This window comes from Botrytis byssoidea, assembly GCF_014898295.1.
Source record: "Botrytis byssoidea strain MUCL 94 chromosome Unknown BBYS_047, whole genome shotgun sequence".
NCBI lineage: Eukaryota > Fungi > Ascomycota > Leotiomycetes > Helotiales > Sclerotiniaceae > Botrytis > Botrytis byssoidea.
Window position 1 is genome coordinate 47,017 of NW_024065888.1, and position 12,198 is coordinate 59,214.

The 12,198-nt window shown below is 25.5% G+C and overlaps 1 protein-coding gene across 1 annotated transcript; it reads right to left on the bottom strand.

Moving 5' to 3' along the window:
* Window positions 1-10,632: 10,632 nt before the first annotated feature.
* On the bottom strand, window positions 10,633-11,871 carry EAE97_012048 (uncharacterized protein; the record flags this gene model as incomplete). The annotated part of the gene is made up of 1 exon (XM_038882562.1): window positions 10,633-11,871. One exon carries the CDS (start codon window positions 11,869-11,871, stop codon window positions 10,633-10,635), a length of 1,239 nt encoding a protein of 412 aa, XP_038726580.1.
* Between the last annotated feature and the right edge of the window lie 327 nt (window positions 11,872-12,198).

The window sequence follows — 12,198 nt, forward strand, 5'->3', positions numbered from 1 at the left end:
TTCCAATATTTTGCATTATAAAAAAATATAATATTTGATTGTCAAATTGAGAAAGTTGAAACCCCGGAAAATCATTTTCTCAATCCTGAAGCTTCAAATAAAATATAATTTATAATCAACTTCATATCTATATTTTCAATATTATTACTAAAATAATCATTTCCGATAATTATATTGAGATTATTCTAATGAATATTTTTATCTTTTTGTTTTATTAATTAAATATATGGTTGATTTATTATTAATTTATGAAATAATTTCATGATATCAGGTTGCTGCAGGTTAGAGTCCGTGCTACCAGCTATTTAAAGGTGGTTGGCCATATTATGAATAGCCGACAAGTAGTGAATGGAATAATTAAAAAGAAAGAATAAAGTTTTTAACAAATTTCAATCAATTCTAAATTTGATTATTCAGTTTTTATTATAAATTTCAAATTTAATAGTACCAAAATCATAAATACATTCTATAAATTTCGATGAATTTTGGTGTGGTTCTGGAAAACGGCCAGTAGCAGTGCACAGTGACTGTAGTTATTAGAATTATTATAATCTAATATATTATATCACGTATTTATAGTATAGACATTACAATATCGAAATAGATTAGTATAAAATATCATTTAATATATAATATACTTATGATTATTATTATATCAATTGCTATACCTAGTTACTTTTTCTTATAAATCATATAAATTACAATATTCTTCTGAAATAAAATAATAATAAATGTAACACATTTATTAAACCAGCTTTATGATATTTATTAATGTAGAGTGTTTGTTTTTGAATTATCTTTTTAAGTCCTAGCTATTATAGAAGTCACTTTTGATTTGATATAGTTAATTATAAAAACTTTAGTTTATTTTCTAATCAAATAATAATCTAATAATATGAGACCAACAAATTGGTACAATGATCAATATGTTAATTTTCAAGATGTGAATTCGCCTAAAAATAAATCATTTTATTATTAATATATTTAACAGTTTTATCTATGATATTTAAAAATAGAAAAAGAACTTTAGAACCATATTATCCAATTTATCTATTTTTTTTCAAAAAGATAGAATAGGATTCTCAAATATTCTAAATAATATTTTATAAAGAATAATAATACAGATAAGCTTATCATTAATCCTGTAGCCTTTATTTCTTAATAATAACATATTATGAGAAGTATTAAAGTTGATACTGTAAGAAAAGGATTTGATAATATAGACTCTAGATTAATTAGATTAATATATTCAAATGTATTTATTATTGCTTATATCTAGAAGCCCTCCCTGTATTAGAATCAATAAAAAAACCTTAAATCACTTAGAATTCGATTATTTTATCTTAATTAATTTCTAGGATTTTCTTAATATTGAAAATCGAGAAACAACCTACTCTTATATTCTTATATTCTTATATACATTTACACAAATATTAGATTTTATATATAGCGATGAAAATTTGCTTATAATAAAAATCTCTTATAAACTAATATTATCAATATCATTATTTTCAACACATATACATGATTCACAATTAATGAAGTTGTAGGTTATATAATATTACTTATGTTTATTTACTGGTATCTAATAAGGAATAGCTCTAATGTATATTCAACTTTGTATTTATATAGTTTCTTATAATAAAATATTAAAGAATTATTTAGTTTTTTATTTAGTTTCTTGTTTAATTTCTTATTTAATTTCCTTTCATAAACATTTATCTAGATTTGAATTTGTATTTAAATTTAGATTCTAATTCAAACTCTAATATTGAAAAACGTTTAAGGCAATTGTGCCTCAAACATCTATCAGAGCCCCCGTTTACAAATACACCTCCAAATACACCTCTTCAATTCAATCAATCAATTCCACTACTATTATGGAGCTTAATCTAAAACTAATTGTAGTACTCGAAAGCCCTCAATTGCTTTAATCTAATTACTTCTTTTCCAATTAATTTTTTTATTCAGGATTGTATACTGAATTGAAGTGATTTCCTTTCCTGCTCGGTTGGAAAAACTAAGCTCCAACTAATTGAAAGTTTCGCACATTACTTATAATCAATCAGAGGGAACCTTATATATACCAATTGAAAAATCTAACATACTTATACGGATATATGATTACATAACACAGGAGTATAAAAAAACTTGGTTCGCTTCTACAAATCCATTAAAGATAAAAGACAAAAGATATTCTTTATATATTAAACTAATACATCAATCAAGAAGAATATTTATTATAGTATAAGATGCAATCAATCAAAATTATAGATTTTTATGAATTTTTTTTAAAAAAGAGAATCAGATACGAAGAGCCTTACTAGCTCAATATATTATAATCAAGTACTTACGTCTATTGTTTTTTATTATTTGGTAAATTTAATCTCTCTTTTATTTTCATAAAAAATAAATCGAAAATTCATTTTAGATATATTAGCCTAATTCTATTAGAATGTTAAATATAAATTTTCAATTAGTTTCCCTTCTCTTTAAATCTTAATGTAATCAAAAAAATATAACAATAAATAGAAGAGGAATCGAAAAAATTACTTTTTATATTTACTTTTATTTGAGAGTTGAGATATAAATTGTTAATACTTTAGGAAAAGGTGGATCCACTAGAGTTTAGGTTTTATATTGAAAAACTGATATATATTTCAGAAGATATAATTTAAGTGCAAGAATTAACTACCATTTGTTAAAAAAACATCACATTTATATTAATAAATAATATAGTATTAAATGATTATTAGTCTTGTAATAAAAGGATTGAAAAATGGAAGTGGTGCGGTGAGTAGGTTCCAAAACTCTTACATATCATAATATAGAATCCAGTTTCTGAATTTTATGAATCAAAATATGAATTATAACTTCTAGTCTTGAAATTAATGAGTTTTTTCATTGTAAATTCTCAACAATATAAAAATAAAGGCCAACTATAATTATGGATCATCTAGTTTCCTGGGAAATTAGAGATTATAAGGAAGTATTTTGAGATTTCTCATTTGTCTATTGATGTTTAATGCCTTAATATCATAAATAGGGATTCTGTACGGTACCACCACGGTACCCCCACACTATATAATATATAGTCGGTATATAATATTTGAACTATCCCTTTATTCGATACTATATACAATTCTGATAAACAGAATTACTATCTAAGCATCACTTATGACCTTTATAACTGTATTCTATAGTTGGCAAACAAGCCTTATATCTAATTAGTCTCTTCAAAACTTGCACTTTAAATCTAAATAAAGAAAACTTATATAAGCTTATAATACAAAATAATCTATAATCTTTGGACATGAGTCTGAACAAAAAAAAGCGATTATTAACTTCAAAGGGAAAATTGTATTTAAGAACTACTACAGATTTTAGTTGTTAATCGAAAATTATATGATGTTATTGATTATGATAAAGCACTTTCGTATCACTTAAGGTCCCAAATATTACTTTTACACAATTAGAATCCATATATTTTTATTTTCATATTGTTCAGACTCTAGTTCATTCTAACTTTAGAATGTAGATTTTAATCTGCTAAAACTAGGCTCTTTACCTCTGTTTCTAGATTCTATTCTGGAATTATGGACTCCAACTCTTATGTAATATAAGTTTCAATCTAAAGGCTATAGAATTTAGCTATTATAGAGTGAATTAAGATCAATTCTAGTAATATGATGATTAATAGATTCGTTTTCAATAGTGTCAGAGTAAACCACCGTATATTTTATCTATTTTATCATAATTTCGTTAGGTATATACCAAGGTAATAAATTTTATAAGTTTGGAGCTGTTCATTTCATAGAATCTTGTAAATATATGATTTTTAACTGTAATCAAGCTTTAGCAGCATTTTTTTAGTGAATAATTCATTAGATGCCAGTTTTAGTATAATTCAATGGAAAGCTTTTCTCTCTTTAAGTTTTTGATTAAATATAGTATTAACATTGTATAGGGGTTTAAATACTGTTTGGAGGTTTGCGAATTATAGAAATTCCCAATGAATACTATTGATAGAATTGAGAACCACAAGCAGCTTTATGAAGTTGCTAGTAAATATAGATTGAAAACTTATCCAAGAAATCATTTGTTAATGATTAAAGAGAAGAAAACAAACATTCTATATATAAAAAACGGTATAAAATAATTGGATATATTGTTACTTAGTTTTATGTATGATAATTGTTCATTCATGTTTGGATCTATTTCGATCTAACAGGGGTTTTTTTTAAATATGATAGAATTAAAGTGAGCAACTCGAACTGTTCACATGATCTTGGTAAATTGTAGATTTTGTATTATTAATCTGATGACATATTAAAAGATCGATCGATTTTAAAGAACCTCGAGATATTAAAACATCTTTATTTGTAACATACTTATAACTTAGTACTACAGCTAATGATTAATTCATTTTAATCCATAAATAAAAGGGTATTTTGTTAGCTGGGATATTTCATCTAAATTTATCATCGACATAAAATATCAAGTCTATCTACTCTATAATTAAATTTTGATTGATATCAGATCTATCATGAAAGGGGATTGAAACATCTATTTGAAAACCGCTGGAAATCAAAGTTATATAAATTCTACTATATCTAATGTTGAGTCTATATAAAATTGTGCTCAAAATCTTTCTTCAGATTGCAGTGTAACTCATCACCTGCATCTATAAGCAGGGCATAATCGTGAAAACCCTATCCGTTGCTCATAAAACCGGAATAAAAGATCGAACGAAACAGTGATGGCAACAGTACTCAATCTATCAATTTATCAATAATTATTATTATTAGTGATACTTAATAAGGCAACATGAAAGTAATCCTAAGGAATCTCTAAAAACTGTAGAGATCGATTTAGCTACAAAGTTTATCCTTTATTACAAGAAGTAGTTGTAGTTCGATCTATAGAAATTGAAATGCCCATTCAGATACCTCTTTTGTCATTAATTAAAATAGGGCTATTGACATTTTAAGATTCTGGAAACTAAACATGATTTTCAGCAATGAATGAATATATTTCTAAAAAAAGGTATTCATGAAAGTAATCAGGATTAAATGAACATATATAGGTATATATAAGATTTCTCTTACATCCCTGATAGTTATTCTGCAAATTATAAGAAAATCGACAATCTTGAAAAAAATAATAATATAAATATTTTTGGTAAGAATAAATAATATCGCAGATTTGAATGATTCCAAAGAATTCAATCAATATTAGTAATCGTAATCTTGAAACGAAAATAAATCAAATCTCTCATTTTCAATGTAAGTAAATATACAAGTTATTGCTTGAACCATTCTCTAAATTAAACTAGCAACTCGTAATATGATTATTAAATACTCAAAAATCTTCTGATAGTTATAAAAGCATTTAAATTAGTATTTTGATATTTCAATCTTCTACGATGTTACAAAATTTCATTTTCTTGAAAATATCATAGAAACACAATAGTTACAGTATTTTTCAAGGCAATTCATTTCCTTTTTGATTGATTGAAGGGCAAACATCAGGCAAATGGATAATATTAATTTACATTCATTCAAAAAGTTTGTTTATTCTTTTTATGATTCTATAAAGATACTATTTAGTAGTATAATATTTTGTTTCGAAACAATGAGAAATCACATTTTGTAATTCAAATCGTTCTATATATTTTCACTTGATTGTCTTTTGAATCCAGCGATATTTTCAATATAATGTACTAAAAATGTTTATTGTATTTATGCTATTTTTGTTAGTTGATATGTAAATTTTTAAATAGCCATATTTAATCTTCATTTTGAATTCAAATAATTAATTAGAATACTGTTATATCAAATGTAACTTTCGTTTTTTGAGATGATTCAATGAAAACTACATCATCCGACTTTTCGTTGTTTAATTCAGAATTAAAATTTTGTTTAATCCTATAAAAGCTACCTGTGAGATATAGGATTTGGTAACATTCTCAATTATAATTTAATAAAGTATTGTCAATCCATTTCTTCGCGGTTCGGGCGATGTATTCAGATTTCATATACAGAAGATGCTAGATGAGATTGTTATTATTATTTCGAGCACAACGAGAAGTAGGAGTTTGAAAACTAATACTTATGTATAATAATGTGTTTCAATCAGGATTATCCCAGAATTGCTTGTAAGAATTCATAAAGGGGATTTTATTAAACATCGATTGTATATGAATCATAGCTTATGAAGTATAATAATCTATCGTTGGTATCTATCTCGCTATATCTAGAGTAATATTTTATTCAATTTATGATGGGGATACAAAATAGAGTTGTAAAAGCTTTTTTTATTAATATCAAGAAAATTATTATATTAAAGGGCTCTGTTCATATATGCTACAATTAATATGAGTTTCGTTTTTCGGGATGATTCAATAGAAATTATATTGTTTGATTTCTTACGTCTTAATCCAAAATCCTAAGTCTGTTTTCGATTTGTTTCTGAATGTCATATATTACATGTAGAGCTTGGTGATCTTTCAATAATAGTATGATGACTTTACTAATTCACTTTATTATCATTAGGTTGAGGTGAGGTATTTAAATATGAACTATCGCTATATAAGATTACTATTACTATCTATCTCAAGTATAGCGAAGATCCAGAGACTAAGGGCAAGTTTGGATATACAAATCCGCACTGAATTCGCTGAATATTCTGTACTTTTTGAAAATGGATTTTGAATTTATATTTGAATATTAAATTATGGATTTTATCAAATAATCTATATTTTCATAAATTTAATATATTTTGAAATAAAAAGGAAATAGATTATTCTAAAATAATATTAAATAATCCATATTTTTCAATAAATTTATATAGAAAAATAAAAATACAAATTGAAAATAAGCATTAAAAAAAACTAGTTTTATTAAATTTATTAAAATAATCCATTTTTTTAATAAATCTTTATAGATTTTAATACCTAAAGCTTTAGTATATAAAATCTGAAATTATAATGAATAAAATCTAAAGCTATAGATTTGTTTTGAATTAGAATTTATAATTATATATAAATTCAAATAAAACTATTTTTATATTCATTTATTTAATTATTCAAATAATAATAATATATTGAAAATTCGAATTATTTTATTTAATTTATATATATATTATATATATATTTCATTTTCTTTTATTTTAATAAATTATTTAATAGATTTGATATACAAATCATAAAACCATAAATCAATAATTCATTCTTTTTGAAACAAATTACTATCACTACAAAATCCGTGATAATATAAAGAACAGATTATTTCAGTGGATTCAGCGCGGATTTTGCAATCAAACGAGCTCTAAAAGGTAGTTTCTATATATGGTATATTATAATTTTTTGGAGGGCGAAGATTCAACACCTATACATAGTGCCTTCTATAACCCTATAGCTCTTTTATTAAAATCTATTAAACTAAAATTGAATTATTAATATCGATATTCATAGTAATCTATAGATTGTATTAATCCTTTTTCTTCGAATTATTATCTTCTGGAAGCCCAACTATTTTTCTATCAATCTCTTTGATATTTTCATATAATATATATAAAACAAATCTTGAAGAATAGATAATAACGTGATTGACTAGAAGTGGGTTATGTCATAATATGGGTCAAAATCATTTCTTTATTTCTTTATTTTGCATATTTATTCAATATACAATAGATCAAAAGTTATCAAATTATAACAAATCAAAAGATAATATTCAAAAGGTTATAGAAAGTCTAAAAATTAAATAGTTTATTTTAATTCAAAGTGTTATTATTCATTTTAAGATTTCAAAATTAATTCTAATAAATCGAATAACTGGATGATAATCATATTTTCAATCTTACAAATCTTTTCAAAAAAATTTCAATGTGGAAGACAAGATTTTAGTATGATAGATTTTACGATTAATAATTATTGGATATTTTGCAACTCTTGGGTTATTGAGATTTTTTTTAAGAAATTCTGAATTAATATATCATTTTTGTATTATTATCTATTTTTCTATTCTTTTAATCTAATTATAAAGATTAATAATGGATTTATAAATCCTTAAATCAATATTTTAAATTTAAGGAAGTCTATTCTCATAAATTAGAATCTATAAGATATAAAGAAGTTATATTTGAATCAATTTTAATATAGTTTTTAATATTTCAAGTATAAATTGAAAAATAATATTATAAACTCAAGAATATATATAATATAGATGAGATAGAATATGTAGTTGGAGAAACGAAATCAATATGTATAATCATGGATTCTATTCTCAAATCGAATTAAAAGATTATAGTAAAAAAGCAAGAGTGAATAATTATATTAGAATATATTAATATAAATAGAAACCTTTTACTTCCTATCATTATTTTTAAGGTTTAGAATATCAATATTGTATAAATTCCAATTAATATTTTTTCAAATTAGTATTTCTTCATAAGCAATAATAAATAAACTTCTAATAATTATAGTTTTGAATGAATATATAATATTTTTGAGCTAAAATCTCGAAAAAATATTAGAAGATTAGTTTCGATTATTAATTATGGATAGTCATTTTAGTTATATTATAGGAAGTTTGATTACTTCTTATATTAAAATGGAGATTGATTTTTTGATTTTATTATTTTATTATTTGTATCTATTTTAGCTATTGATTGTTGAAGTGTATAAATTAATAAAATAATATTATATTTAAAAGGTTGATTAATATTTTTAAGTAAAAATACAATGAATACAATAATCTAATTGGATGTAGTTTTTTCAAAAGATAAAAAAAAAGATTTTATTTATCAAAATATCAAACGCAAATAAAAAAGAACAGGTTTGAAATTGTTTAATTTTTATTAAACTTTAAATAATCTTTCAATTTTGCTTCTATTATTATTTTCTATTTCAAATATATTAGCAAATCTAAAAAATCTAGATCTCTTTTTATTTAATAATTTTTCTTTGAATAATATTGAGTTATAATAAACACATAAAATATTCAATTCAATTTTATTTATTAATGATCTATTTGTTTCTTTAGTATATAGATATATAAAACGAATTATTTATTAAATTAAAAGCTTAAATATTAAAAATATTATTCTTCAAAAAAAAACTTCGAGAATATAAAGAGTTATTTGAAATACAAAAAAATCCCCCCCCAAAAAAGAGAATAAAATTAAAAGATGAATTTATATTTAGTACTAAAGAAGTATTGAAAATCATTAAAGAAATTTAATAAATATTTTTATTTAAATAATGATGTAATAGATTATTTAAGTATCAAATTAAATAAATAAAAGAAGAGATAGAAAAAGAAGAGAATAGTGATAATTCAATTTAATTAATAATAATTGTAAATCATTTTGTAGTATATAGAATAAGGTTAAATAGGAAAATATGATTTTTGTGATTTATATTATGATATAACTCACTTCTAGTCAAATCATGTTATATAATAAAAAAGAAAAAGCACTAAAAAGAAAATAAAAAGAAATCTTAGATATAAAAGAGTGATTTTTCGAATTTCCAGTATTTATGATTCATACAAATATTAAAGTAGAGATTTAGAGTTCATTTAAAAAAGATTCGAATTATCTAAAGCCTTTTATCATTCAAATTTATATATATTTATTTGAAAAAAAAAAGGATTTTGTAGATAATAGTTATGATTATATATAAAGAATAATTATATATAGTATATATAGTTTATCTCAAAGTATTTTTTGAAATATATAATAAAACTATAATATTATAAAATCGAAAATATAGAATTATTTTTTAAAAAATCATTTTTTCCTTTTATAATTTTTGGATTCTTTGATATATAATATATTATTTTAAATTCTTCATTTAGTATATCTTAATACCCTTCGGGAGGTATTTTTAGACGAAAATTAATATTACCACTACTACTACTACTACTACTACTACTATATTAGAATTGTAATTATATTGAAAGTGAAAATGTTCTTTCAAATTCATGAGCTCCTAATATTGAGTAAAGTATATCTATATTATATCATAAGGATAAAAACATTCATTTAATATATCAGTTTTAGAAGGTATAATCATAAAGCTCGTTCTGATCAATTTCCAACAGCTTTTAGTCAGCTCAAAATTTATATTATATTAAAGAAAAAAACTACTACAACATACTTTAGTTCAACCCTAGATGAACTATATAACTAAGTAAACAACGTTTATCTTAATTCATATCTACAAGTATATATTATTTAATAATAATTGAATTAATCAATCTATATCATTATAAAATCTAATAATATAGGATCTATTATATCATTTTAATACATTTTTGAATCATAACCTGATTTTTTCATATTTATTATAATAGCTACAAAAACACTTTTCTATTAGTATTCCTTTCTTCTTAATATTAACTATATCAAATACGGATATTAACTTTTACCGAGATAAAATATATATTACTATTCACTTGATGAATATTTCCTTTCTATACAATCAACTTTATTCGATATGTTATCCATATTCAAAGATACATATAGTAGGTTTCAAAGGTTTAGCGAAGCTAGTATAATTGTAAGACTACTTTTAATCTATATCTATATGACATTGAATTCTGAATTTTTGTGTTATGATCTAAATGATTAAATGCTTGCTAGTAAAGGCCCCCTTTTAATTGGCTCCATGATCTGAAAATCCATTCTCGGTGGAAGCTCGTCTTGCGTCCAATGTATCATTCCATATCTCAACCAATCTGCATAAGTCCCAGGTACTATATCCGACCCATCATGCTTTCTCCACAGCGACCCCAAAGTCTCACCAAGTACCCGTAAAATGAGACCATGAGCGAGTTTAAAGCCAAAGCTTCTTTTCAAACAAGCTTCCACAATCTCTCTTGCCTGCTTTTGTTCCGGGCTCTCTGCTTCCCCGTTGCGAGGAATTGAAAGTGACATCAAGTCAAATGCCTTTTGTCCATTCCAAGCCGTGAACTCGTTGATGAGCTGCGAGCCCTCCATGTATTCGATGGCGTACACATGCTCAGCAGAATATCTTGGTCCATTCCAGTTGTCGTTTTCATCGACCAGTCCCAGTACCATCGTCATTACTTGTCCTTGAATGATGTAATCTGTCAATAGCTTGCTACAGTCTTCAGCCGAAATGGCTTTTCCGTCCTCCTCAATAGTGAACGAACCCCCCATCAATTGGACTCCTTTCAACAAGGGACTAGAATGCATTCCCTCTGTGCTTGTCTTGCCGCCATCTGCTGCCCACAAAGCCAGCAATAACTTGTGCGACCTTTCAAGCATGGGATTGTTTATTTTTGAAGCTAAGAAGTAGTTCGTGAGACAGCGCTCATCAATCGTACCTGCATTATACGACAAAAGCTCAAATGGAGAAGCATCGTTATCGATGGTCTCCCGCCACATACGGTCTAGATCACCGATTTGCATCATCCCCACATCCGCGTACACACCACCATACTTTAGGAGGAGGGGAAATCGGACCAGATCAGATGTGTGTTGAGGACTGTGGTCGCCTCCAATAGTACCGTCTATGAAAGCACCAGGGAAGGTACCCAGGTCGTTAACATCCAAAAAGTTTGCGACATTCAGAGGTGAAGATGGCTGTCGATCGATTACGCGGACAGTCCAACCTTGTTTTGTGAACCTCCGGTGCCAGGCGCGAACATTTCGTTGGGTATAATGATGCATGTTGGAAAAACCACTATGCCAGAAGAACCAAATATTCTTTTCACTTGAAATTGGCTTAGGGTGCAAAATGTCATAATCGATCTCTGAATCTGGCCGTAGATCGAGAGATTCTTTTGGGATGACATGTACCCCTTCAGGTCGAATATAAAGATCCGAGACGGAAGAAGACATGTTATAATGGCGTGCTGTGTTTACGGATGTTTCACTTGGGAGCATGAAAGCCGCGAGATGTAGAAAGAGACGAGCGATTTGACGTAGTAAAAAGGTAAGGTAAAGTGCTTGTGGTGTTGTAGACAATTGATGATCTAGTGTGAGTTTTCGAGAAGGTTAGGAGTGAGGACTTACTGTTATATACTTGAACCTTTGAATGCGACGCCGACAATCGTTTGATGTATTTCAAACCATCAAACATATGGGCGCAGGATTGTCCCAATCGAGTAAAGTGGACTCCGACTCATAAAAAATGGGCGAGTACCAAGGTTACTCAAAATGAGTCAT